This window comes from Indicator indicator, chromosome 35 (genome assembly GCF_027791375.1).
Source record: "Indicator indicator isolate 239-I01 chromosome 35, UM_Iind_1.1, whole genome shotgun sequence".
In the NCBI taxonomy this organism is placed as follows: Eukaryota; Metazoa; Chordata; class Aves; order Piciformes; family Indicatoridae; genus Indicator; species Indicator indicator.
The window spans coordinates 4,827,425-4,855,321 of record NC_072044.1 but is presented as its reverse complement, the minus strand read 5'-3'; the positions used below and the strand labels follow the sequence as shown (position 1 = coordinate 4,855,321).

The following is a 27,897-nucleotide window of genomic DNA, read 5'->3' as shown; positions in this document are numbered from 1 at the left end:
TCTCTGCAGCAGCAGGTAATGAAGACTGACTCCTCTGGCTAAGAACAGTATTAGCCTCAACTACACATTGCTCTTGAACAGGCTAAACCCAGACTTAAACCTCTAAATTGACAGGAAATAGAGGAGAACATTTGCAAATGAAAAGGAAAGACATCAAGGCCTTGCTTGGGGGAAGAGAAATACACTGAAAGCATGAAGGGCAACTTTCCCAGGGGTCTGTGAAGCTCTGCACACCTGTGTGCACTCTCCAGGTCTGTCTCTGTGTGCCCTGTGAAGCTCTGCACACCTGGGTGCACTCTCCAGGTCTCTCCCTGTGTGCCCTGTGAAGCTCTGCACACCTGGGTGCACTCTCCAGGTCTCTCCCTGTGTGCCCTGTGAAGCTCTGCACACCTGGGTGCACTCTCCAGGTCTCTCCCTGTGTGCCCTGTGAAGCTCTGCACACCTGTGTGCACTCTCCAGGTCTCTCCCTGTGTGCCCTGTGAAGCTCTGCACACCTGGGTGCACTCTCCAGGTCTCTCCCTGTGTGCCCTGTGAAGCTCTGCACACCTGTGTGCACTCTCCAGGTCTCTCCCTGTGTGCCCTGTGAAGCTCTGCACACCTGGGTGCACTCTCCAGGTCTCTCCCTGTGTGCCCTGTGAAGCTCTGCACACCTGTGTGCACTCTCCAGGTCTCTCCCTGTGTGCACTGTGAAGCTCTGCACACCTGGGTGCACTCCCACACCTTCTGGGCCTTGCGAACACATTAGTGCAAGCCAGGACAGGTCAGAGAGCACAGGATGCCATTCTAACAATAGTAGTGAGGGAAGCTCTCCTAGCAGAGATGTTCCTACTGCAAACAAAACAAACCTCCTCTCCTTTCCAGATTTTTCAGCCTGACTGAAGACCCAGACCAAAAAAAAAAAAAAAGGCAAAGACAAGGCAGCTCCTTCCTACAGTGCTAATCCTGATCACTCACTTTCTTCAGCTCATTCAAACATTTGTTTGAATCATGTCAAGCACCCAGGAAGAAAGTGAATTAAGTTGTTGACTGCTCAGACTGTGCTGCAGCAGCTATTTCAAGGAGCAGCAATTGAATAACCACCAAAAAGAAAACCTCCTGCACAGCAGCTGGGCTGTGGTTTGCCCATTTTTCTGGAACATTTGTATGAACAAGGCAAAGGAAAGAGCTTGCCAGGTTTCAGGAAGAGTGGCAAGAATAATTCCAATTCTTAGCAAAGCTGCTGTAAAGTGAGAAGTTGAAGAAGTTCAATCTGCTTAGAATATCAAAGGGATGGCAAAGGTCTGTCCTGATTACAGCTGACAAGAGTTTGCTTGATGAGAGGATTTATGACAGAATGATCTAACAGACAAAAAATATGCAGGACCCTGAGATTGTTAGTTGAAGCTAGATGGTGTTCAAACAAAACCTGCATGGGTTTTAGTTTCACACTGAGCAGAATCAAACAGTGGATGGAGTCTGCTGCAGCTCTCATGGATTTTGTAGCACTGGGAATGGATGTCTCTTTCCAAAATATGACCTCTTGTCCCAAAGCAAATCAATGCAGCAATCACAGGGTGACAAATTCACCCTGCTGCTAAGGATCACACAGGTTACCTAGCCTGAACTCCAGGAATCTGGCTTTACTCCACTAATTAAAGAGGGGAAGCAGGGGGATGAAAGGGAAATTGCTTCTCAGGCTGAGCATATTCCTCCAACTCACCAATGCAGATAGTTAATTGAATAGCTCCAGTGGTCCTCTATGTGCCAACAGAAGGAAGAAAAGCACATTCCTACATACAGCCAGGGCAGCTTCATCCCACAGATGTCTGCAGTGATGTGAGCAAGCACAGACTGCTCCATCACAGGCATGTTGTTTAAATTCCAGCCACTATCAAGGTATTCCTGAAAATTGAACAGAGCAGTCACAGTTTTATGGAACACTACATGAAAAAAAACCAAGAAGGTAGCAGCAGAAGAAATGAATCTTTCCCGACTGAAACCCAGAAGAAACAGGTCAGTGAATGTGAGAACAAACCCTGCATTGTCTGCTCCCTCCACAAATCTCAGCTCAGCTGCTTTGTCAAAAGGAGAACTTTTTTGGGTTTTGTTTGGAAGTTATTCATTAACTCCCAGGATAAACCTCTGGCCATTAATGTCTGAGCACAGCAAGTCTGATTCATCCAAAACTCTGGTGCAATTTTCCTCTTCAAATACTGTGCCAGATCCACAAAGCAAACACTTTGCAAACCAGCTCCATTGCTGTGCATTGAAGCAAAGAACTTGTTTAATGAAGAACTGCAACACAAACCTCTACAGTGAGCCAATAAGGACCTACCTCTTCATCTGCTCTAACTTTGAATTTCCCACCCCTGACTGGGAAGCCACTGCCAAATTCCTTGGAAGCAATATCAGCTCCATATTCTACTGTCACATCCTCTTCAATGGTACTGACAAGTCTCCAGAACTCTTTTTCAACCAGCTCGGTGGGGACCATCTAGAAGTGCAAAGAAAAGAAAAAGAAGAACACAGATAAAACTCATGTGCATAGAAACTACCTCAGGGAGGAACCTCCAACCAGGAACATTGAAATGAAACATTGCCCTGTTCCAAAATCATTTCAACAAGATGAAAAAAAATGCAGTAGATAAAAGTTTCCATCCCAGACAGAATCACAGAGTGTTAGGGGCTGGAAGGGACCTCTGGAGATCATCCAGTCCAACCCCCTGCCAGAGCAGGAGCACCCAGGGCAGGGCACACAGAACACATCCAGATGGGTTTTGAATGTCTCCAGAGAAGGAGACTCCACAGCCTCCCTGGGCAGCCTGCTCCAGAGCTCTGTCACCCTCACAGAGAAAACTGTTCCATGGAACTTGCTATGCCTCAACTTCCACCACTGCCCCTTGTGCTGGCATTGGGCATCACCCAGCAGAGCCTGGCTCCAGTCTCTGGGCACTCCCCCTGCACATCTTTGTCAACAGCAATGAGGTCACCCTCAGGCTCCTCCTCTCCAAGCTCCAGAGCCCTCAGCTCCCTCAGGCTCTCCTCATAAAGGAAGATGTTCCAGACCCTTCATAATTTCTGTGGCTCTGTGCTGGACTCTCTCCAGGTCCTTCTTGACCTGAGGGGCCCAGAACTGGACACAATATTCCAGCTGTCGCCTTAGCAGGGCAGAGCAGAAGGGCAGGAGAACCTCTCTTGACCTACTCACCACAGCCCTTCTAATGCACCCCAGGATGCCCTTGGCCTTCTTGGCCACAAGAGCACATTGCTGGCTCATGGTCAACCTCCTGTCCACCAGCACCCCAGGTCCCTTTCCCCTTCACTGCTCTCCAACAGCTCAGTCCCCAACCTCTCCTGCTCCATGGGGTTGTTCTTTCCCAGGTGCAAGACTCTCCCCTTGCCCTTGCTGAATTTCATTCAGTTTCTCCCTGCCCAGCTCTCAGCCTGTCCAAGTCTCACTGCATGGCAGCAGAACCCTCCTGTGGCAGCCACTCCACCCAGTTTGGTGTCATCAGCAAACTGCTGGCAGTGCCCTTGGTGCCCTCATCCAGGTCATTGATGAATATATTGCATAGTGCTGGTCCCAGTACTGACCCTGAAGGACTCCTCCAGACACAGGCCTCCAACTAGACTCTGTCCCACTGACCATAGCTCTGGACATGCTGCTGCTTTGCTCTTTCATAAAAAGTGGTGACAGGGAGTATTCTCTTCCTTCCAGACACCATTCATGAAGCAAAAAAACCAAAACACCCTCCCCCCAGGAAGCTGGCAGAACAAGAAACCATGACACCAGCAGGAAAAACCATAACATCCATGAGAACCTCTGATTTGGGATTTCACTCCATTGAAAACCAGAATTCTCCCCTCCCTCTCAAAAGTTACAGATTTTAACTAAGCAAGAAAAAAAACAAATGAAAAAGAACTCATGCTGTGAGCCTGATGCCATCAGCTAGTTAGGGGTTGGAAGGGACCTCTGGAGGTCCAACCCCCTGCCAGAGCAGGAGCATAGAATCCAGTACAGGTCACACAGGAACACATCCAGACAGGGCTGGAAAGCCTCCAGAGAAGGAGACTCCACAACCTCTCTGGGCAGCCTGCTCCAGGGCTCTGGGACCCTCCCAGTGCAGAAGTTCCTCCTCACGTTGAGGTGGAACCTCCTGTGCTGGAGTTTCTATCCATTGCCCCTTGTCTATCACAGGGTGCAAATGAGCAGACCCCCAGCCCCAGCTATTGATAGACATTGATCAGATCTCTTTCAGCCTTCTCCTCTCCAGACTCAAGAGCCCCAGGGCTCTCAGCAGCTGGACATACATGCACAGGCATGTTGAAGTAGTCTGACTTGAAGGCATCTGCCATCTCCCCGAAGGTGCGAAGTGTGTAGTCTCTTGCTGCTTGCTCAAAGCCAAATGCTTCTTGAGGCTTGTTACACTCCTGCAATGGAAAAGACTCAGATTTAAAGAATGGTTTGGAAGAGACCTTAAAGATCATCCAGTTCCAACCCCCTGCCATGGCCAGGGACACCTCGCACTGGAGCGGATTGGTTCCATCCAGCCTGGGGACATCCACGGTCTCCCTGGGCAACCTGTTCCAGTGTCTCCCCACCCCCACTGCCAAGAATTTCTTCCTAATCTCTCTCCAGTCTAAATCTGCCCTCCTCAAGCCTGAGATCCTTATTTCTGTCAGGTATTAGCAAGAGAGCCTGCTCAGATGTTCCACTCCTGGGCTGCTGTCACAGCAAGCAGGACACCTGACCAAAACGAAACGACTGCCCTGAGTCACAGGGGGTCAGAGGAAAAAACTACTCTGCCTCATTCACCAAGGCACAATCTTGACTTATGAGCTGATTAACATTTATGCAATTTATATGGCTAATTTCTCCTTCCTCCAGTAGAACTAAGCAAAAAAGAATAAAAATGCAGAGACCTGACCCTGAAGTTTTGAGCTCTATGAATTTTTGTGGAGCTCTCACTCAGGCGGTCAGACTCCGATCTGACATACAGAGGAGAGGTGCTCAGTAAAATACACTGTATTCATTAAAGGCAGAGCAATTTTTGGCTTCCCAATTTGTCCAGGCTCCATTTTAGCTTTCCCCTCTAGCAGCTTGTTTCACAACCTGAATTAATATTCCACTTCAGTTTCTACCAAAATTTGTCTTTTTTATCTCTAGGATCAAGTTTACATTAAAACAAAAAACCACAACCAAACCATGCAATAAACCCCTACCAAACCCATCAGGAGAACTTGCATGGTTTGTCAGCTTACCTGAGCCAGACACTGGGGACACCTCCAGTCCCCTTTGGGAACATCATGAAGGGGTGGAATCAAACAGAAGGTATGGTAGCTGTCATCACAGCCATCACACAGCAGCAGGCGGTCCTCGTCGTTACCACTGCCACACAGGAGACACACATAGAGATCCACCTGGAACAGAGACAGGCCAGAGTGGGAATCACACTCACAGAATGCCATGGGCCAGAAGGGACCTCTGGAGATCATCCAGTCCAACCCCCTGCCAGAGCAGGAGCACCCAGGGCAGTCTACACTGGAAGGCACCCAGGTGGGGTTTGAATATCTCCAGAGAAGAAGACTCCACAACCCCCCTGGGCAGCCTGCTCCAGAGCTCTGTCACCCTCACAGTGAAAACGTTTTTCCTCCTATTTCCATGGAACTTGCTATGCCTCAACTTCCACCACTGCCCCTTGTGCTGGCATTGGGCATCACCCAGCAGAGCCTGGCTCCAGTCTCTGGGCACTCACCCTTTATGTTTCTATAAACATGAATGAGGTCACCTCTCAGGCTCCTCCTCTCCAAGCTACAGAGCCCTCAGCTCTCTCAGGCTCCTCATAAGGAAGATGTTCCACTCCATCATTTTTGTGGCTGTGCTGGACTCTCTCAAGCAGGTCCCTGAGGTCCTTCTTGACCTGAGGGGCCCAGAACTGGACACAATATTCCAGATGTGGCCTCAACCAGGGCAGGGTAGATGGGCAGGAGAAGCTCTCTTGACCTACTCACCACAGCCCTTCTAATGCACCCCAGGATGCCCTTGGCCTTCTTGGCCACCAGAGCACATTGCTGGCTCATGGTCAACCTCCCATCCATTAGGTTTTCCCCTTCACTGCTCTCCAATAGTGGAAGCACTGCAAGGGAGCTCAGGGTGCCAGAGCAGGTTGGCATCTCAGGCACCTGTGACCTTGGGCTAACTTTCATTTGTCTTGCTCTCTGAAATGGAAACAAGAGAAGCAAACACAAAATATTTCAGTTTAAATCACCCCTCTCTGTATTTTAAGGAAGGGCCACAAGAGCTGCCAGCACCTCCATGTATGACAGAGGAGTTGACTTGGTGGCCAGGACACCTCAATGCAGCACTGGGGACTCAGCAGGTATTGCCAGCACCTGCTGGTGGCTCACAAGTCCTTTGTCTTGTTGCTCTCCTGTGCAGTGTGTGTGCATCTCATCCTCCCCTGAGATGAATTGTTTGATGCCTCAGAAGAGAGGAAGGGCCTTCTTGTGCTGGGAGTGGTCCTCTTCTACCCTAGAGATACTGGCCAAGACCTGCACTGGACTTTTGAGAGGCCCCAGCTCCCAGCAGAGCTGTGTGCTTTGGGGCAGGGGGGCAGAAGTCTGATGGGAGAGTCCCACAGCAGCTACCAAGCTCCAAGCTTCTGCAGGCACTCCAAAGCTTGGTCTGCTGCCTGTCCCACAACACACTTGAGTTACAACAGACTGGAAAGCTCTTCTCAAGCCCAGAACAGAGCTGTGAGGACAAGCAGCTCCTGTTGGTTTATGCTGTCAGAAGCAGCAGCAGCATTTCCTGCTCCCCCCCCAAGCTTCTCTGGGAGGTGGGGGTGTCAGCTGCTAGTATCTGAGACCCCACTCTCAGGTGTCTGCCTGTAGGTGTGGATTAAACCAAAGAACACTTCTGGGTTTAGGAAGGACCCAAGGAGTGGCATGGACAGAAGAATTAAAGAATCATAGAATGGTTTGGATTGGAAGGGACCCCCAAAGCTCATCCAGTCCGACCCCTCTGCAGTCAGCAGGGACATCCTCCAACTACATCAGGTTGCTCAGAGCCCTGTTGAGCATCAGCTTGAATATCTCCAAGGATGGGGCCTCAACCAGCTCCCTGGGCAACCTGTTGCACTGTTCCATCACCCTCATGGTGCAGAACCTGTTCCTAACATCCAGTCTTAATCTGCTCTGCTCTAGTTTGAAGCCATTGCTCCTATTCCTGTCCCTGCAGGTCTTTGTAAACAGTCCTTCTGCAGCCTTCTTGTAGCCCCTTCAGGTACTGGAAGGTCACTGTTAGGTCTCCCTGAGTCTCAGCATCATCTCCTCAGAAGTGAGACAAACTCCCCTGGCTTTCAGTCTGGGGGTTTTTGGAGGTGAGTGGTGGTGTGTGAAGAGTTGCAGCAGGAGCAGGGTTGGTATTTTAGGAAGCATTTGAGGAACAAAGCTTCTAAGCCAGTGCTGAAATTGTGGAGTAAGTGGCAGGTCTGCTGGGCACCAGGTGCCAAACTTGGCAACAAAGAGCAATAGGGAGAGAGATGATTTCAGAGAAGAACCACTTCAGTTTGGACTCTTCTTACCAAATGCTTATTTTGAGACTGAATCTTGAGAGCAGGAAACAAGTTACAAGACACTGAACTCTCCTGCTATTTTCAGCTGTGTAACAAGCATGAAGCTTCATGGCACAGCAGTACATGGAACCCACAGGCACATAAACTGCTTTGTTTCAACCAGAGGGTGACATGAAGAATACAGGAGTCCCACCCAAGAGAGAGCCATGGCAGCTGCTAGCCCTGTGAAGCAACAGCAGCAGCAGCAGGCTGTACTCACAGCATTCGTGGGCTTCTTGGATCGGACTTTGGATTTGTCTTTCTCTGGCTCCCCTGCATGTTCTTTCTTCTCAGCAAGTTTCACTGTGCTGTGCAGTTCCTTTTCTGGTGTAACAGAAAAAAAAAAATCAAAATGGAGTTGTTACAAAATGGTTTTATGCTTAGCATTTCTTGTTCTTTGTTATTACTTGGTAGCCTGCCTTGCCCCAAGCTCTTTGCTGAATGGTTTTTTACCCTTCCTTACACCTGTTTCAGTTAAAGGCAAGACTGCAACCCCTGCAATGCCCTCAGAATCCTGCATCAGAAACACCAAGCCAGCAATGGCCACTGCTGTCCACATCTGAGAGGGTATTTGAAACTCCACAGAAGTTAAATTCTGACTATCTTCTTGAGCTAAGGCTTTGTTTGCATGTGGTGTTAGCAAAGTGGTTGGATTCCTCCCGATTTCACAGCAGCATGGCACATGGAGACATGACACAACACCACAGCTTCCTCTCATCATCCTCACCCTGCAGCTCCCTGTAGTGGTAGCTTTCATGAAAACCTATCAAAGGTGACCATGAAGCAGAAGTGGCCTGACAAAGAAGCAACTCCTCTGCATTCTTACACTCCCACCTCAGCTGAGCAAATCCCTCCTCTAGGCTTCATTCCTGTCATTACACAACAAACCCTAAACCAACAAACCAAAACCAAACCCCAACCTGCCCCCCCTCCAAACAACAACAACAAAGGGCAACTCCCCCCCACTCCCCAGTCTATCCAAGAGAGCACTGAGAATGCCAGGGCTCTGCTGCTGAGGGCAAGGGGACAATGAACACAGAATGTTAGGGGTTGGAAGGGGCTTGAAAAGGTTGAGTCCAACCCTCCTGCCAGAGCAGGATCACCCAGGGCAGGACACACAGGAACAATTCCAGGTGGGTTTTGAAAGTCTCCAGAGGATACTCCACAACCTCTCTGGGCAGCCTACTCCAGGGCTCCAGCACCTTCACACCAGAGAAGTGTCTCCTCATGTTGAGGTGGAACCTCCTGGGTTCCAGTCTGTATTCATTGTTCCTTGTCCTGTCACTGGGCACCACTGAACAGGACCTGGCACCTCCATCCTGATCCCCACCCCTCAGATATTGATAGACATTGATCAGATCCCCTCTCAGCCTTCTCTTCTCCAGGCTAAACAGCCCCAGGGCTCTCAGCCTTTGCTCATGCCAGTCCCTCCAGCATCCTTGCTGCTCCCTGTTGGACTCCCTCCAGCAGATGCCTGTCGCTCTTGACTTGGGGAGCCCAAAACTGGACACAGCATCCCAGGTGTGGCCTCACCAGGGCAGAGCAGAGGGGGAGGAGATTCTCCCTAGACCTAGGATCCAGCATTGTCAAGCCTTTCACTAGAGGAAGGACATGGAGATGGGCTCATGGCTCCACAGGACACAAAGAAGTTTAAGAAAGTATAAACTTGCAACTGAAAATATCTTCTGTCAGAACACCCAAGCACTTTAAACACAACCCACAGCATTCCAAAAGCATGAGGCAATTTTTACAATTAATTCCAAGTTAATAAAAAAAAAATAACAGAAATATTCTTTTCAACTATTTTGAATTGCTCCAACTGCTGAACTTAACTCTGCTCTTAAAGGAAGCTTCTCTCAAGGACCAGAAATGGCACTCAGCTGCTGCTTCCCTGCCCCCTTGCCACTCACCATTGTCACACTTTGGAGGGGCACAGCCCATTCTGCGCCTCAGGTTGTGAGTTCTGGCTTCTGGACTGTCAGATTCAGTTTTGATATTGGTTGCCTTCAAGAAAAGAAAAACAAAATCAGTAATGTCCTTAGCTGGAACACTTTGGTTCCAGAGCTCTATCTGGGTCAAGGCTCTCTGCACTCAGGCCACTTGCCTGCATAGACTCCAACCCTTTGGACTCTGGCTGTCCTCTGCCTGCAGAGCTGTAGGGAAGGCTGCAGACCCCAAGAGATCCACCTGCAGCACCCCTGCCACCCCTCAGAGCTGCTCTGGCTCTGAAGAAGGGGAAAAGCTGACTAGCTCTGAGAGTCCTGACCAGAGAGGGTCTATTGAGATCCAAAACATTCCCTGCAAGTCTCTGCTGCTCAGCAACTTGGGTGGCAGAATCACAGAGTGTTAGGGGTTGGAAGGGACCTCTGAAGATCATCCAGTCCAAGCCCCTGCCAGAGCAGGGTCACCAGGGCAGGGCACACAGAACACATCCAGGTGGGGTTGGAAAGTCTCCAGAGCAGGAGACTCCACAACCTCTCTGGGCAGCCTGCTCCAGGCTCTGCCACCCTCACAGGGACAAAGTTTTCCCTTCTGTTCCCATGGCACCTCCTGTGCTCCAGCTTGCCCCCAGTGCCCCTTGTGCTGTCCTTGGCCACCCCTGAGCAGAGCCTGGCTCCAGCCCTGCACATCTTTATCCCCAGCACTGAGGGCAGCCCTCAGGCTGCTCTGCTCCCAGCTCCAAGCTCCAGCTCCCTCAGCTGTGCTCACAGGAGATGTTCCACTGCCTGCAGCAGCTCTGGGGCTCTGGGCTGGACTCTCTCAAGCAGTTCCCTGCAGTCCTTCTTGACCTGAGAGGCCCAGAATTGGACACAATAGTCCAGATGTGGCCTCATCAGGGCAGAATAGAGGAGCAGGAGAACCTCTTTGACCTATTCACCACAGCCCTTCTATTGCATCCCAGAGCAGAGCAGAGGGGGAGAACCCCTCCAAGATTTAAAATACAGATTTCAATCCTCTGAAGAGCTGAGAAAAGAACAGGGAAAAGAGAACAATTTTGACTTTCAAGTGAAAAAAAAAAAGTATTTCTTCATCCACTCTGATAAATGCCAAGAGAGGACTGCAGAGGTTCTGAGAACAAGCTGATGTGAGACCCAAGCATTTCACTGAGGTACAAAAGAGGTCTTAAAACTTGTAACCTGGCTTGTTGTAGAAAAGGCAGGCAGGTGGAAGTCAGATAAAGCTTTGGGGACTTCATTTAAACTCAGAGAACCATTTCACACTTACAAATGACTACATCTAAAAAGGCAACTTGCATTTCTGAAATGCTTCTATTCCATCCTTTAAAACAGCTCAGGAAAAACTGACAAGGGAACAAGGGAGAGAGATCTGGAATGAAATCCTGCAAAGCCTGTGCCAGTAACACCTCAGGTTTAGTTCAGTTTCAGGGGAACTTGATGAGAAGCAAAGCAGCAGCAAGGAACTTTGGGCTTTCAGAGATTCTCTTTCCCTCTGCAGATGCTGCTGCTGCTCTGTCTCCTGAGCAGGAGCTCCCTGGGCAGCTTTCAGCACAGAATGGTTCCCAGGTAATTCTCTCCTTTCCTCTCTGAACTTTTCAAACTGTGGGAAAACAATTCTCAACTCTCTCTGTGCACAGATAGGATTCTCCAAAGTTGTATTTTCCAAGCCTGATTTCTCAAGGAAACTCACAGAGGTCAGGCCACAATCAGCCCCTCCCTCAACCCCAGACAATGGGACTTGGCCTGGCTCTAGCCACAGCACCTCTGGCCCAATGCATCCTCAGCTGTGTGAGGGGCTGGGGATTGCTTCTGTTCTGTTTGGGGGTTTCTGTGGGCTCAGTTGGTTGCTTGGTTTGAGTTTTCACATTGGTTCTGACATTATTTTCCCTTCACTTTATGTGTTCTCTTTGCCCAGGTTACTGTTTCCATGAGACAGGCAGAGGTCTCGGTGCTTAAGGTTTGCAAAAAAAAAACAAACAAAAACAAAAAACAAACCTGTTTGTTATATTTAGTAATAGTGAATTGGGGCCAGCCTGCACTGATCCTCAGGCAATGCAGTATCAGACAACCCTTGTTCTGCACCTCCAGCTCCCATGAGTGTGTCTGGATTCTGTGCTTAAGCCTCACAAGGGCAGCTCTTTTTCTCAGCCCAAGCCTTTCATCACTTCATCTCACTTTCACTTCCTGAGCACTGCTCTGGTCTCTACCTTTACCCTTTTCTCCATCAAACAGCTAAGTCCTTCTCATTTCAAAACCAGCCTGCAGCTGTCACTGTCCTTTCCTAATTATGAACACTTTTTCCTAAGCATTTACTCACCAGGCAGGACAGAGCAAGGCCAAACTGTTTGTATCTCTCAGCTGCCAACTAACCCTCATCCCACAGGCTGCACTGTTTGCTGGTAAGAATCATCTACAGCACCTTCCTTCAGCTCACTTCTTGAAAGGTTTACAGTAGATGGTTTTGAAAAGCAGGAAATGTCAAGCTAGTGAACATGAGAATAACTCAGGTTTTACAATGCAAGACACTGGCAAGACCAGGTACAGATCATTAGAGCAAAAAGTCATTAACCAAACAGTGCTGCTCTGCAACCAGAACAGTGCAAAAACCACCTGCTTGTAGCTTCAGTGGAGAGTAAAATGGATTTAATCAACTTACCTGGCTTTGCACTGAAATGGAACAAAGAAATCACATTAACTCATTTCAGCTTTTGCAAGTTATTGCCTTAAAACACTACAACTCCTTGCTAAGGGAGTCAGCCCCTGCTGCTCAACTCAGCCCAGGCTGCTCAACTCAGCCTTGCCTCTCCCTCCCTCTCTTTCAATTTTCTGAGCCAAGTATTTTCTTTCCACAACAATTAGGTGCATGGCATCCCCAGGGAAAGTGCTGCGAAGGTAGCTTTGTGTTTTGGCTAATTAGGAGCAGTTAGCAATGACAAAAACCTGCACTTTGGTAGTGTCACCTGACACCACTGCCAGCAAGCAGCTTCAGTGTGTTTGCCCTGCTGCCACCCTGTAAAGGAGAGGTGAGAACCAGCATCTCTCAACCACAGGCAGATGCTTCAAGTGGAAAGTTTCAGGCCAAACTGCTGAAGTTTTGTCACAATCATAAGTCTACTGGTAGCTGGGTATTGGAGTGGAAAAGCTTTAGAAAACCTTAATTGTAACTTATTAACTAGGAACAATTCCAGGCAGAATTTGCAACAGCTAAACTGAACTACTTAGTAGCAACAAAGGCCAAGCCTAGAACCACTGGAGTTAACAGAGGGTCTGAAACAAACTCAAACAGGAACCTGGATTGGAAAGGAAGAGGCAATCATGTCCTTCCTAACTCATGATGTCATCACTAATAATTCCATCTCCTGGGAATAAGCCTCCCCTGCTCTTCATCTGCTTTTACAAAAGAAAGAATAAACTCTGAAGGCAGAGAGCCTGGGGAGGATGAAATCACAGCAGTGCAGTTTTCCAGCAATATGCCTAAAATATGGCTGCACAGGAGAGCTCTACACAGATAGAGCCAATAAAGGTTATGCTTAGCCAGAGAACTATTATTTCTTAAGCACATGTTAGACCAAAGCCTTTTTGACTGTGCACAACCACACAGATTTCATGTTGGGCAAGTTTTTCCTTGCATTGCATGGGGAAAGTATCTCAAATTGATAGAACTGGGACTAAAAAAATCAAATCCAACAAAGCTAATGTTGTAATAAACCTTCCCTGCTCTAACATCTGGCTTCATAAATTCAGATTCAAAGAATGGTTTGGGTTGGAAGGGACCACAAAGCTCATCCAATTCCAACCCTCTGCCATGGGCAGGGACACCTCCCACCAGCCCAGCTTGCTCAAGGCCTCATCCAGCCTGGCCTGGAACACCTCCAGGCAGGGGACATCCACAGCCTCCCTGGGCAACCTGTTCCAGGCTCTCCCCACCCTAACTCTCAAAAAATTCTTCCTCATCTCCAGGCTCAATCTCCCCTCTCCCAGCTCAAAGCCATTGTCACTCATCCTGGCACTCCCAATCCTTGTCCAGAGTCCCTCCCCAGCTCTCCTGGAGCCCTTCAGGTACTGCAAGGCTTCTCTAACGTTCTCCAGCCTCTGACCATCTTTGTGGCCTCCTCTGGACCCACTCCAACAGCTCCAGGTCCCTGTGTTGGAGGCCCCAGAGCTGGAGGCAGTGCTGCAGGTGGGGTGTCAGCAGAGCAGAGGGGCAGAATCCCCTCCCTGCCCTGCTGCTCTCCCTGCTTTGGATGCAGCCCAGGACATGGTTGGCTTCTGGGCTGCAAAAGGACATTGCTGGCTCACCTTGAGTTTTTCAGCTCATGAAAGACTCATAGAAACCTTCCAACACATGTAAAGAACAACTGCTGTCAGTCTGGGTGTGCTCTGAGGGAATGACAGAGATCAAAGCTGCTGAAGACAAACTTCATTTCTAGAATCTGTCACCTGTATTTTCATCTGAGCCCCACACTATTTATAATCCTGCTACAAACATGAGAGCAGCCACTCACAGCTTCAGCAGAAGAGCCTCTCAGAACTCCAGCCCTCACTAACACAGTCAGGGCCCCACACAACCCTTGCCACATTCGCTGTGGTTTGGGTGTTTATAAATATTTCAGCAGCTTTTACAAGGCAAAGAAAAAGTTCAGCAGCTCCTGGCTGTGCTCAGACATCGGTGAGCAGATCACAACGACAGCTGGGCTGTAACTCGAGCAGAAGCTGCTGTGCCAGGGTGCCAGGCTGGGCAGCACGGGGCAGGCTCTCACCTCCGCTCGCAGGCGCTTGGCTCGCCGAGCCGGGGGGCAGGTCTCTGACGGCTGCACAGACTGCCGCTGGGGAATGTCGTGGGGCTTGTACTCCTTGTCCTTGGTGTCACTGCTGAGCTCTGGCTTCTGCAAGCACTAAAGAGACACACTTGGATTACTTAACGTCTTCGTTTCAGGCTTTAGGGAGCGACACAGATGCTCTCTGACCCTTCCGAAAGGAGTTAGATCCAAATGCCCCACACTGGAGTGGAAAGAACTGGATGTTTAAATGAAGGATTGTTCACAACTGCAGAGAACAGCACAGAGCACATAAAATACACAACTCCATAGCCCACCTCAGGCACAGTTCTCCAAGAACCTCCTTAGGCCAAAGCTTTCTGCAACCTCCTTCCAAATCAGGCCAAAACCCCAGGCCTCCATGCCCCCTCCCCACCATACCTCTCTCTGCAACACCCCTCCCCTGCCCCATACCAAACTCACAGCTAAAAATGAGCTAAAGGCCAAAGCCAGGCTGCAAACCTTCTCCACATAGCAGAGATAAGGTCTGCACCACAAAGGGAGAGAGTAACGGAGAAGGAGGGGAAGCAGCTTGTGTTGGTCCCTTATAAAGGGGAGATGCAGGCACTCTGGGAATGGAGTAACACAATGTCCTGTGTCCACCCCCCGGGCTGGATTCAGCTCTTTGTACCCTCTGGTACTCTGCAGGAATCATCTCTATGGTTAGGACATAGGCCTCAGCCTATCACACTTAATTTCATTGCCTCCACTTCCAATACAAACTCTGCGTAGAACAATTCCCTCTGTGGAAGAAGGCAGTGAGGGCTTGAAGGATTACTGTGCTGACTTTTTCAGAGCTCAACGTAAGCTCCGGTGCTGCTGAGTAAAATACTTTGCTGATGTGGCTTAGATTGGAGAGTAGAAGAAACTTCTTCACTGAAAGGGTTCTCACACACTGGAATGGGCTCCCCAGGGAGGTGGCTGAATCCCTGTCCCTGGAGGTGTTTAAAGAGGTTGTGGCCATTTGAGCCTAGGTGCCTTTAAGAGAGTCACAGACCTCCAGGAGCTAGTGTCCAGGAGGTATACCAGAAAGGGTAACCTTTGTGTTTCTTCCCTACACCCTGCATCCCTGTAAATCTGGCTGCAAAATTATTTTCTTCCTCTTTCCTCCCTCTCTGCTCCCATGGGAGGTGTAGTTCTGGCCTAGGCATGGGGAGGTGTAGTGTGGCCCAGGAGAGAGAAACAAAGGGAGGCAGCCTGAAACCAGCCTAGCAATGCGGGAGGAAGAGCAAGCCCTGGGCCTATGGTAACCCCCAGGTGGGACAAGGAAGGGCACTGGGGTTTTAATCTGAATTGGTTGGCCTGGTGTAAAGGGAGTGTTGTGTAAAGTTTTGGCTTGACTAGGCTTGTGTGTTAAGCCCAGACTGTGTTTTATGTGCTTTGCTCTGCTCACCACCATGTAACATCGCAGTCTGTAAACAGCCTTTCAAGTTTCCAATCACTCTCCAATCCAATTGTGTGAGCATTACTCTCTTGCCCCTTTTGGAGCAACAGAGCAATCTGCCTGCACATTAAGCCATGACAGAGGTGCTGAGGGGTATGGTTTAGCCCCAGACTTGGTAGAGTTAGAGAGTGGTTGGACTCAACGATCTTAAAGGTCTTTTCCAACCAAAACAATTCTATGATTCCATAAAAGCAGTATTCATGACAACTGTGACATTACCTATTAAACAAGGCACAAAATGACTCCTTCCTGCCCTTTTAGTGACCACATTAAAGGCTTTCAGACAAAGCTCAAGTCATCCTGTCCATGTTATGAGCAGTGAAGATTTCTCTGTGGGAATTCCAGTACCAATTCTCACAGGTGGTACTTTTGGAGGCTGCTGCAGCATCCTCAGGTTGCCTTCCTGCAGTGCTCACAGGAGCAGTGTGACAGCAAATGACAGCTGACCACAAACCCCTGCCTTAACTGCAACACAGCTGTGGCTGAAGGACATGGTAGAAGCTACATTCTTTGTATGATTTGGAGAGGACAACTCTGCTGCATGAATTAAGGGCAGAAAGGAAGAAGATGATGCAAGAACCGTTTTGAGTTCTCTCAAGCTGCTGAAGGAACACGTTTAATTTGTGAAAACTGTGCATACATTTAGCAAGGAAAAAGAATAATTCATGACGACTCCAAGTCTGCCAAGCCACACAACATCCAGCAACAGCAGACACAATCTAACAGTTCTAATGAGTAAACAAGAAAAGCACAGGCTGGTTTGAGTTGGAAGGGACCTTTAAAGATCGTAGAATCACAGAATAGAATCACAGGATGATCCAGGGCACAAGAGACCTCCAAAGCTCATCCAGTCCAACCCCCCCTGCACTCAACAGGGACATCCTACACTGGATCAGGTTGCTCAGGGCCCTGCCAAGCCTTACCTTGAATATCTCCAGGGATGGGGGCCTCAACCTCCCTGGGCAACCTGTTCCAGTGTTCTATCACTCTCATAATAAAGAACTTGTTCCTGATAATCCAATCTAAATCTAACCTTCTCCAGTTTGAAGCTATTGCCTCTCATCCTGTCCCTGCAGGCCTTTGCAATCAGTCTCTCTCCATCCTTCTTGTAGCCCCCTTCAGGTACTAGCAGGTTGCTATCAGGTCCCCCTGGAGCCTCCTCTTCTCCAGGCTGAACACCCCCAGCTCCCTCAGCCTGTTCTCATAGCAGAGCTGCTCCAACCCCCTGAGCATTTTCATGGTCTCCTCTGGACCCTCTCCATCAGGTCCATGTCCTTCCTATATTGAGGGCTCCAGACCTGTACACTGTACTCCAGGTGAGGTCTCCCCAGAGCAGAGATCATCCAGTCCAACCTCACTGCAGTCAGCAGGGACATCTGCAGTTAGAGCAGGTTAATCAGAGTCCCAAACAACCTGACCTGGAATGGTGTCAGGGATGGGACATCTCCCACCTGTCTGGGCAACCAGCATCTCACCACCCTCAATGTAAGAAATCTCTTCTGTCTATTCTCAATCTCCTTCCTTTAGTTTGAAATCATCAGCCTTTGTCCTGTCGCAACACGGACTGCTAAAAAGTCTGGCCAGCCCCATTAAGTACTGAAAGGCCACAAGAAAGTCTCTCTGAAACCATCTCCTCTCCAGGCTGAACAACCCCAACTCTCTCAGCAGAGGGATTTCAGCCCTCTCATCGTTTCTGTGCCCTCCTCTGGCCTCCCTCCAACAGGTCTCTCCTGTGCTGAGGACTCCAGAGCTAGACCCAGCACTACAAGTGGGACCTGACCAAAGCAGAGCAGAGGGATAGAATCCCCTCCAACATACTAGAAAAGTCTCCTGTTGTCAGAAGGTGTTCCACCCAAACTGCTGGAGCCATGTTTCCCCAGTCCTGTTCACCTGTTCCCATCAGGAGCATTTTCTCAGCAAGAGAGAAACAGGATGGGAACTGCAGACTTTCAGAAAAGAAATGAGTCAGAAGAGGGGAGAGAAAAGGAGGAAAAAGTGGTATTGTAGAAGACAAGTCCATGTGTTCAACAGAAGAGAACTCCCAGTCAGGGGTAAGAGAGTATCAACCACCAACCACAGGCAGCTCACAGCACTGCTCACAGAAACCTTCAGAATTTCTGCTGTATTTGGAACTGCCTTCAGTTTTGGTCTCTGCAAGCAAACATCTGACTTCATCTCAACACCAAACACAAAGCCACCCAACCTTGCACAGCTTCTGCACAGGAGCAGCAGGTCCTGGCTGAGGCTGGGTTTGCTCCTACGCTGCGTACAGAGGCCACAGAGCAGCTCAGTGCAGCTGGCTCAGAGCAGCAGATGCCCCCAGAGCTCCCACGGAGGATGATGTGAGTTATTTCACATTAACATCAGTGGGAGGAAGTAAAAAAAAAGGACAGTTTCTCATGACAGAAAATGGACAAGCAGAAAAGGCAAGTGAAAGTATGCGAATGAGAGAAAGGGAAATGAGATGAATGGCACAGAGCAGTGCCAGGCTGACAGACTCAGCAGATCTGCTTCCTTGCTTTGTGTCCTCAGGTGAAACCCAAACCTTGCACTGAAAAAAAGAAATAAAACCTTTCACCGGAAAAAAAAATTAAAAAGAATAAAATAGTTTCTCCTCCATCTAGTAACAGAAGACATAAGACTCTTGGAAGCAAGTGCCTAGAAGGCACACAGCTCTTCCTGAACAGGACAAGGAAGCCTTGCAAACCAACAAGCAGATTCCTAAAGGCTGAGGTTTCAATACCAGCTGAAGCAGAAACACCTCCCAGTGCCTCAGGAGCCTGAAGAAAGCAGTGGTGTGAAATGGCTGCTGACAAACACAGAATCATAGAATGGTCTGGGCCAGAAGGGACCTCCAAAGGTCTGACCTCCTCTGCAGTCAGCAGGGACATCCTCCACCAGATCAGGTTGCCCAGAGCCCTGTCCAGCCTCACCTTGAATATCTCCAAGGATGGGAGCCTCAACCACCTCCCTGGTCAACCTGTTGCAGTGTTCCAGCAGCCTCCTGGTGCAGAACTTGTTCCTCACATCCAATCTCAATCTGCTCTGCTCTAGTCTGAAGCCATTGCCCCTTGTCTGTCACTGCAGGCCTCTGGCAACACTCTCTCTCCATCCTTCTTGTAGCTCCTTCAGGGCCCTACAAGGGGCCTCTACCTAGGAGCAGCAGAAGTCTGTCTGAAGGGTGGGAATTGCTCTGAACCTTCTTTACTCCTGGACTGCCTGGTTCAGTCTATGCCAAGCCTGCACTCCTAACCAGGGCACTCACTGCCATCTCTGCAGGCCTCTCCTCTCCCAGCCAGCAGAGCCTTTTTGGTAAGGTTAAGCTTCTGTCCAGCATTTACCATAAGCTCATCCCACACACTGTGATCTCCTGTCACCACAAGCTCATTACAGTCTGAGAAAATGGTTGCACATCACATCCAAAACAGTGGCAGACAGCAAGTTAAAAGCCCATCAGCTGAAGGAGCAGCTCCTTTGGCAGGCAAAGGACACAGCAGGAACATTCACAAGGCCTCCAGAATGTCAAAAGATGGGGAAAAAATAAATAGGGATGCAAGAGTCCTCCAGGTTGAGATGTTTGTGGGTAGTAATTCACACACAAGCTAATCATTCAGGTTCCCTCTACTGGAACAGGTTGCCCAGGAAGGCTGTGGATGCCTCCTCCCTGGAGGTGTTCAAGGCCAGGCTGGATGAGGCCTTGAGCAAGCTGGGCTGGTGGGAGGTGTCCCTGCCCATGGCAGGGGGTTGGAACTGGATGATCTTCATGGTCCCTTTCAACCTAAGCCATTCTATGATTCTACTTACAACCATGGAATTGTTCCAGTTGGAAAAGCCCTTCAAGATCATGGAGTCCAACCATCAGCCCAACACCACCATGGCCACTAAACCATGTCCTGAAGTGCCATGGCCACACCTTTCTTGAACACCTCCAAGGATGGTAACTCCACCACCTCCCCGTGCAAGAATACAACTGCTCTACCCCTGCTATGTATCCACTGCAGGATGAGAGCCACCAGACTCTCGAGGTGTTCATTTTTCTCCAGTAACAATAAGAGGTCCTGGAGAACTCTGACACAAACATCTGCAATAGAGATGTGCACACACAAACCTTTGAACCATGCGAATGCTACTCAGGATGTCAAAGCCCTAGTCTGGACCACTCTTTTCACAGAAAGAGTGCTCAGGCATTGGAATGTGCTGCCCAGGGAGATGCCTGAGTCACCAACCCTGGATGTGATCCTTCAGATGTGGTGCTTGGGAATACGGTTTAGGGGTGAACTTGGCAGAGGAGGGTTCTGGGTTGGACTTGGTGATCCTGAGGGTCTGTTCCAACCTGAATGTTTCTGTGATTCTGTGGAAGAGACCAGACCCAGAGTTACTGACCCAGGTGTATGCACTGAGAAACAGACCAGCACAGGACCAGGCCTGGCTCCCCCGAACTGCAGCTGCACTCACACCACACCAACATCTGGGCAAGGCAGATGGGCAGAAGATGCACTGACAGCAGGTTCTGGATATCTCAGTTCATATTGGGGGACATTTATCCCTCTGAGCACACAGCCTGACTCTGAAGTGTCACACTGATGGTTACTATGGCTAAGAACACAACTGAGGCACCAGAAAGCACCACTACACCGTGAGGTTTACTGTGACTGCTCTAAGACCTGTGCAGTCCAGGGCTTCAGGGTAAGGATAAAGACAGCCCTGTGGAGAGCTGCTTTGAGCATGACTGAAGGAACTGCTGCTGTTTGACTGAAGAAGAGCATTATCATGCTACCTGTTCACCTCTGCACAGCTCCACAGAGTCTCACCAGCTGTATATGTACAGAGGAGTATCCCCAGCAGGGACATCTGGCAAAAGAACTCCTGCAGCCAGTTTAACATAGACTGAAGGCACAAAGCAGCAGTGAATGCTGTACACAGAGCTAGGTTTAAGTTATGGGACAGTCATCAGTAGGAACTATGTGGCTTTTGCAGAAGAAAACTCAGAGTCACAGAATCACAACAAACATCTGGTTGCAAGAGACCTCAGAGATCATCCAGTCCAACCCTCTACCCAGCACTGCAGGGTCAACACCAAACCATGTCCCTAAGCACCAGGTCCATGCTGCTTGAACAGCTCCAGCACTGCCCTGGGCAGCCTGTTCCAATGTCTGAGAACCTTCCAGTGCAGAAATATTCCCTAACACCCAGCCTGAACCTCCCCTGGTACAGCTTGGAACTATTTCCTCTATTTTTGTCCCTTGCTGCCAAGAAGAGGCTGTCCCCTCCTCGCTCCAGCTTCAGGGAGCTGCAGAGAGCAATGAGGTCTCCCTCAGCCTCCTCTTCTCCAGCCTGCACAGCCCCAGCCCCCTCAGCCCCTCCTCACAGCCCAGGTGCTCCAGGCCCTTCTCCAGCTTCACTGTCCTTCTCTAGACACACTCCAGCCCCTCAATGTCTTTCCTGGACTGAGGGGCCTAGAACTGGACACAGTACTTGAGATGTGGCTTCAGCAGTGCTGAGCACAGGGGAATGATCACCTCCTGTCCCTGCAGCCAAGGTGTCTAATCCAGGCCAGGATGCCATTGGCTGCATCTTGCAAACACTATCAATCACAAATAAATAATTTAACCAAACAATTAGTGAGTGCAAGCACATGAGCAGCCTGGCTCCATGAAGAGCTTCTCTCAAAGGACTCCTGGAAATGTCACAAGAAGGCACCAACACATCTCAGACTGACAGCTGTCAGACTGAATAGCTTCATCTTCTTCACAAACAAACCTCACAGATGCTTGGATTCCCAGTAAAGCTCTGCACAGACATACAATAAAATGGACACCTACACAAGAAGCATCTGGGAAAGCAGCACAGGGAAGAAAGCCAAAGAGAATCTCAGCTCAGATTCTTCCCCAAAAAAGGGATTGCAAACCAAACTCAGTAGGAAAACAACATTGGCAGGGAGAAAAAACCCAGAAAGTCAAATCTTGGTGTGAAAAGTGAGCCCAAGCCAAGGTATTTCTGGGGGTTCTCTCAGCTCCCTGAGGTACATCTCTGCCACACATGGGAGGGGAATGTTTTAACAGCTTTGGGGACAGGAGTCAAGAAAATAAAGTTAGCCTTATCTACACAGATCTTCCAAAGGTGCATCCACTGAGTATATTAGTTTGGAACAAATGGCAGAGGCCCATGGCAAGAGAGGGTTTGGGCAGTCCCCTTTCAGAAGCACCATTGAGCTCCTCTGAGGAGGTTTTCTCTTCTGAAAGAGTTCACTACTGAGAGAACCACCAAGGTGAGCATCAGCTGTGTGGTACCTGCATGTCCAAGCAGGTGTGGCACCATGTCAGCTGCTTTACAGCTTTTAGTTAGATCTTTCCCTGTGCAGTTGCACCTCGAAGATATGAAAGCAAAGCCAGAGGTCACAAAACACTGCACCTTCAAAAGAGACAGACAAAATCCCCAAAATCAAGACAGAATTCCCAATTTTCAGACCTAAAAGAATTCAAAGCTTTCAATTAAATGCCTTCAGAAAACAGTGTTGCTTCCATTACTTACCATGAATGTGTCTGAGGCAAGGCAAAGTGGTTTTGACACAGCAGATTCCCCAGCATGAATATTTTTATATTCAGTTTTAGCTATAGAATCAGAGTGGCTCAGGTTGGAAGGGACCTCAGAGATTATCCACTCCAACCTCCCTGCCATGGGCAGGGACATCTCTTAGCTAGTCTTGGTTGCTCAAGGCCTCATTCAATCTTGCCTTGAACACCCTCAGGGAGGAGGCATCCACAGCCTTCCTGGGCAGCCTGTTCCAGAGTCTCACCACCCTCACACTGAAGAACTTCTTCCTCAGCTCCAGTCTGACCCTGCTCTCCCTCAGTTTCAAACCATTCCCCCTTGTCCATATTTTGCATGCTCCACTTGCAAACACTCAAACCTACACAAGTTAGGTTATTTTTCGAGCTGTGTTTCACATCATCATGGAGCTAAATAAAAACTCTTCCATTCAAACCTTTCTTGACTTAGGCAAAAACCTTCCCTCATTTTTGCAGCTTTCTGTAAAAGGTTGGTGTTGATTTCTGTGGATAGAGACAGATCTGTAACAGGATTAGGGCTTTTATAGCTTAAAAAAGGTGAAGACTCCTCTCTTTGAAAGATCATGCAGGAGTGTTTCAGATAAATAAAACTGGATGTTGGCAACTGCAGCCTGTGGTTTTGAAGTTAAATGAGTGCTGCTCTAAAAGAAAATCAGAAATTACACTGCTTGCACTCTTAACCAACCCTGGAGTTTGGTTTAATGGCCAAATCTAAGCAGGAAGGTTGAAGATTTAAGCTGGAAAAAAGTCCCAGGGCCATAGTGTTAATCTGCAGTATCCATGGAGCATTCTTGAACGTGGGCACCCTTGGTGAAAGCAAGGTGAGTTACTGCCACAAAGCTGCCCTGGTGTGCTACAGCCCCCCAGTAAAGGAGTGCAAGTGATGCAGAGCACACCTGCTCTGTCAGAAGGGGACCTGCAGGGATCTCTGTTTTTAGCAGAGCACTACAGAAATTGTGGCAGGAAGTCTGGAAGTCCATTGGCTTCTGTCAACTGCAGAGAGCAAACAGAAGGAGTATTCAAAGGACTCAGTAAGAGGGTAGAATCATAGAATGGTTTGGGTTGGAGGGGACCTCCAAAGGTCATCTAGCCCAAAGATCAGCTCCAGGTTACCTTGATGAGTTAATTCTGCAAACTCCACTTTTGAGTAGAAGTTTGCCTGTGGCCTTCTGAGCTGCTTGCATCAACAGCACAGACTGCACCTTGCCACCTGCATGCCATAAAGTGTCAAACGCAGTCCGTGCCAACACTCCAGCAAGAAAAACCCCCAGCAGCCTGGCTGCTCAAGTAACTGAGCTCCAGGGAGCTCCAGCACAGCTTACCAAGAGGCTTGCTCCAGACTGGAAGAGGTTGTAAGGGTAGAGGATGCGCTCGTAGTGCGCGCGGATGTGCGAGCCCACGGCTTTGCCCGGAGCGAAGCCCATCCTCGTGGCTATTTTGGTCCATTTTCTCTCCTTGCAAACTACATCAAATCCTCCTTCTTCTGCAACTAGCTGGAAAGTGAAAATAAAATGTTAGGTGTTTAATATTACAATGGTCAGCACTGCTGGTTTAAAGGGCAAGGCACCACCACGACTGCTGTTTTAAATCAGAAAAGCAGAGATTGAAACCACAGGAGCTGTTGAAAAGCTGTAAGTGGAATACCTCTAACAGGATAGGAGCTGCAAACTTGTTGAATTGCTCTACAACCAAGTCAGCAGCTGGATTAGATGACCAAACAGTCATTCAGCCTACTTTGGAGAGCTGGGCTGGCTGCAATTTGTCATGCCTCCAGCTTTGTATTCCAGCACCACTTTCTAGCACAGTACAATCAGTTCCTCTCATTGGCACAAGCACTGTGAAATAGGCTCAAAAGCAACCACATAAAAACTACCCCAGACATAAGACTGTCACTGGGGTCAGTGAATCCCACCCCTTCCTATCAGGATACACAAACACCTCTGGAAGTTTACCAAGCTTCAGCCTAAAAGCCACTGAACACACTCCCATATTTCTAGTGGAAAAATGTTTCCCTCACTGCTGTCATTGTTCAGAAGCTTTCTCCAGTTAAGCCTAAAGTTTGTTCTTGACCAGTTTGTGTCCAGTCTTAAGGAAAAGCTGGAAGTTTCATTTGATCTCCTAGCTCAGGAGAAAACTCCCATTGATTTTGTTACTATTTTGTCACATCATCTATGTTGGATTACACAAAGTAATATCCCCAAATCTCCCTTGAATCCCTGGGATCCCAGCACAGCAACTGAAGTGACACAACAGCTTTCTAGGACAAGTTTCTCCCCTTTTAGCAGCCTTACTCTGTTAAGCTGAAATAAATCCAGGATCTTCCTCTCCACATGTGGAATTTTCAGTGTGCATCCCTGAAGCTCCCAAAACTTGGCAATCTGGTCCAGAAAATTCAGCTTTACACGAGTTTGGGCCTGAAAAAACCAAAACACAAACCAAACAAAAAATGAACTGCAGACTAAATGCAGATGGAGCTTTTGTACCACAGTGTTTACAACACTGCAGCCACAGTTGCCTGTCTGGCTTCACACCCTGCAAGTGTAACTGTGCATTTTTCCTTCCTGTCATACACAAAAAACCCCAAACCATTCCAAACAGACCCCCCCCATGCCCCAGTGCTTCCTCAAGTCTTTTTAACTTTTCATAGAATCACAAAGCGGCTCAGGTTGGAAGGGACCTCAGAGCTCACCTACTCCAACCTCCCTGCCATGGGCAGGGACACTTCTCAGCTAGACTCACCTGCTCCAGGCCTCATCCAACCTGGCCTTGAACACCTCCAGGGAGGGGACATCCACAGCCTCCCTGGGCAACCTGTTCCAGAGTCTCAGCATCCTCATACTGAAGAACTTCTTCCTCAGCTCCAGTCTAACCCTGCTCTCCTCCAGCTTCAAACCATTCCCCCCCTTGTCTTATCTCTAGACACCCTGGCACTTCATAGACCCACATCAGGAATTTAGTAGCATAAGGAGAAAACTCAGGCAGGCAAAGAGTCACTTTCATTCCAGCTCATACCAGCAGTGAGCTAAGGGCTGTAGTTAATAGATCAGAGACATTCTCCTTCCCCTCTATTCTGCCCTGCTGAGGCCACAGCTGGAATATTTTGTCCAGTTCTGGACCTCTCAGGTCAAAAAGGAGCTCAGGGAACTGCTTGAGAGAGTCCAGCCCAGAGCCACAGAGCTGCTGCAGGCAGTGGAACATCTTCCTGTGAGGACAGCTGAGGGAGCTGAGGCTTGGAGCTGGGAGCAGAAGAGCACTGCTAGGGATAAAGATGTGCAGGGCTGGAGCCAGGCTCTGCTCAGGGATGGCCAAGGACAGCACAAAGGGCACTGGGGGCAGGCTGGAGCAGAGGAGGTGCCAGGGGAACAGAAGGGAAAACTTTGTCCCTGTGAGGGTGGCAGAGCCTGGAGCAGGCTGCCCAGAGAGGTTGTGGAGTCTCCTTCTCTGGAGACTTTCAAGCCCCACCTGGATGTGTTCTGTGTGCCCTGCCCTGGGTGCTCCTGCTCTGGCCACCCCCTCCAGTCCAGGGGTTGGTCTGGATGATCTCCAGAGGTCCCTTCCAACCCCTAACATGCTGCGAGTCTGTAAGCAGGGCTCCTCACCACCCCCTTCCTCCATGCTGAATTCATGAAGGCAGTGAATGAAAGTTGCTTGTGAACAGCAAATTTCCACCAACTGAATCCAGATTTTGTAATTGTTTCTTCCCAAAGGCTGTTATTTTTATGGCACTCTGGCAATGTCTCATCTCTTCTACTTTTAAAAGATACTGCACATGTGCAAAATGCAGGCACAAATCTATGGCACTTGAGAAGTTGAGTTTAACCACTTCTAAGCACCTCTCTGTGGAAAAGGCCTGAACTGTGTTCCTTTAATGAGCATTAACCTTACTTTTTATGCTTGGAATGTTTTTAACTAGGTTCCGAAACAGATGAGTTTCTGTGTTAATTAAAAACTGATGTTTTGAGGTCCTGAGCACTGTCAGCTCAAGTCAAACCCAGCTCACGGTCAGTCTAGTGGAAAATAGCACCTCTCAAAAAGAAAAAGTCAACATTTGGAGCAGAAGGGATGCTCAGCTTTACAGCTTACCTCTAGTTCATTGAGCCTCTGGATCCTTGGTGTAAAGTGAAGCTTATCGACATCACAGGCAAACGGAGGCTGCCAGTCCTGGAAAAAGAGAAGAGCTTCATCAAAAGACCAGGAAAGTGAAGGGATCTTCTCTGCCTGACAGTCAAAAGCATGGAAGAGGTATCCACAGCCTCCACACCCTGCTCAGCCCTAAGCAGCACAGCATGTTGGCTGCCCCCCAGCCTTTGCACCCCACCACTGCTCCACCATGCTCAGGTCACCTCTGCTTTCAAATTACTTTGTATTGAACAAGCCTAGGAATCAGGAAGATGGAGATATGTGGAGTGAGCTTCATTGTCTGCCCCTTTAAAAATGTCACTGTGCTCTTAAAATAGACAATGAAGCCAGAAAAGAAATGGCAGTGGAAACCAGGACCTGCCCTCATAGCTAAACTCCAGCTGCACACTGGGTCAGGTCATCTTCTTCCTACCTATAGAATGGTCGAGGGCAGAAGAGACCTCCAAAGCTCATCCAGTCCAACCCCCCCTGCACTCAACAGGGACATCCTACACTGGATCAGGTTGCTCAGGGCCCTGCCAAGCCTTACCTTGAATATCTCCAGGGATGGGGGCCTCAACCTCCCTGGGCAACCTGTTCCAATGTTCTATCACTCTCATAATAAAGAACTTGTTCCTGATAATCCAATCTAAATCTAACCTTCTCCAGTTTGAAGCTATTGCCTCTCATCCTGTCCCTGCAGGCCTTTGCAATCAGTCTCTCTCCATCCTTCTTGTAGCCCCCTTCAGGTACTAGAAGGTAGCTATCAGGTCCCCCTGGAGCCTCCTCTTCTCCAGGCTGAGCACCCCCAGCTCCCTCAGCCTGTTCTCATAGCAGAGCTGCTCCAACTCCCTGAGCATTTTCGTGGTCTCCTCTGGACCCTCTCCATCAGGTCCATGTACTTCCTACATTGAGGGCTCCAGACCTGCACACAGTACTCCAGGTAAGGTCTCATCAGAGCAGAGCAAAGTGCCTCTGCTGGCAGTGCTGCCTTGGATGCAGCCCAGGCTGCCATTGGCCTTCTGTGCTGCAAGCTCACGCTGCCTGCCCATGTCCACCTTCTCACCCCCCAGCACCCCCAAATCCTTTTCCACAGGGCTGCTTTCTATCACCTCCTCCCCCAGTCTGTATTGACAGTGAGGATTGTTCAGCCCAGGTGCAGAACCTGCACTTGCTCTTGCTGAACTCAGGTGGTTCACCATGCTGGGCAGCTGAAGGTGCTTCACAGGCCTCTAGCCCCAGCCTCAGGACAAACAGTCAACAAACAGCAGCTGCACCAGAAACAAATAACTTCTTTTCTTAATCCCTGGTCTGCAAGCATTCTGCACCAGCTGGAAGATGACCAATTTGAAATGATTCTTATTATTACTTTGCCAAAATACCTGCAAGTGGAAG

At 49.1% G+C, this 27,897-nt stretch overlaps 1 protein-coding gene across 1 annotated transcript in view; it reads right to left on the bottom strand.

Annotated features, from left to right (window-relative positions):
* Positions 1-27,897, bottom strand: part of KDM5B (lysine demethylase 5B) — a 71,149-nt gene that overhangs the window by 31,220 nt on the left and 12,032 nt on the right. Inside the window, exons 2-11 of the mRNA XM_054395847.1 lie at positions 26,467-26,544; positions 24,675-24,797; positions 23,706-23,876; positions 14,314-14,448; positions 9,506-9,599; positions 7,816-7,919; positions 5,242-5,400; positions 4,291-4,410; positions 2,315-2,473; positions 1,700-1,881 (exon numbers count right to left, since the gene is read on the bottom strand). Coding sequence (XP_054251822.1) covers positions 1,700-1,881; positions 2,315-2,473; positions 4,291-4,410; positions 5,242-5,400; positions 7,816-7,919; positions 9,506-9,599; positions 14,314-14,448; positions 23,706-23,876; positions 24,675-24,797; positions 26,467-26,544 — 1,325 coding nt within the window. The remainder of the gene's footprint in view (positions 1-1,699; positions 1,882-2,314; positions 2,474-4,290; positions 4,411-5,241; positions 5,401-7,815; positions 7,920-9,505; positions 9,600-14,313; positions 14,449-23,705; positions 23,877-24,674; positions 24,798-26,466; positions 26,545-27,897) is intronic.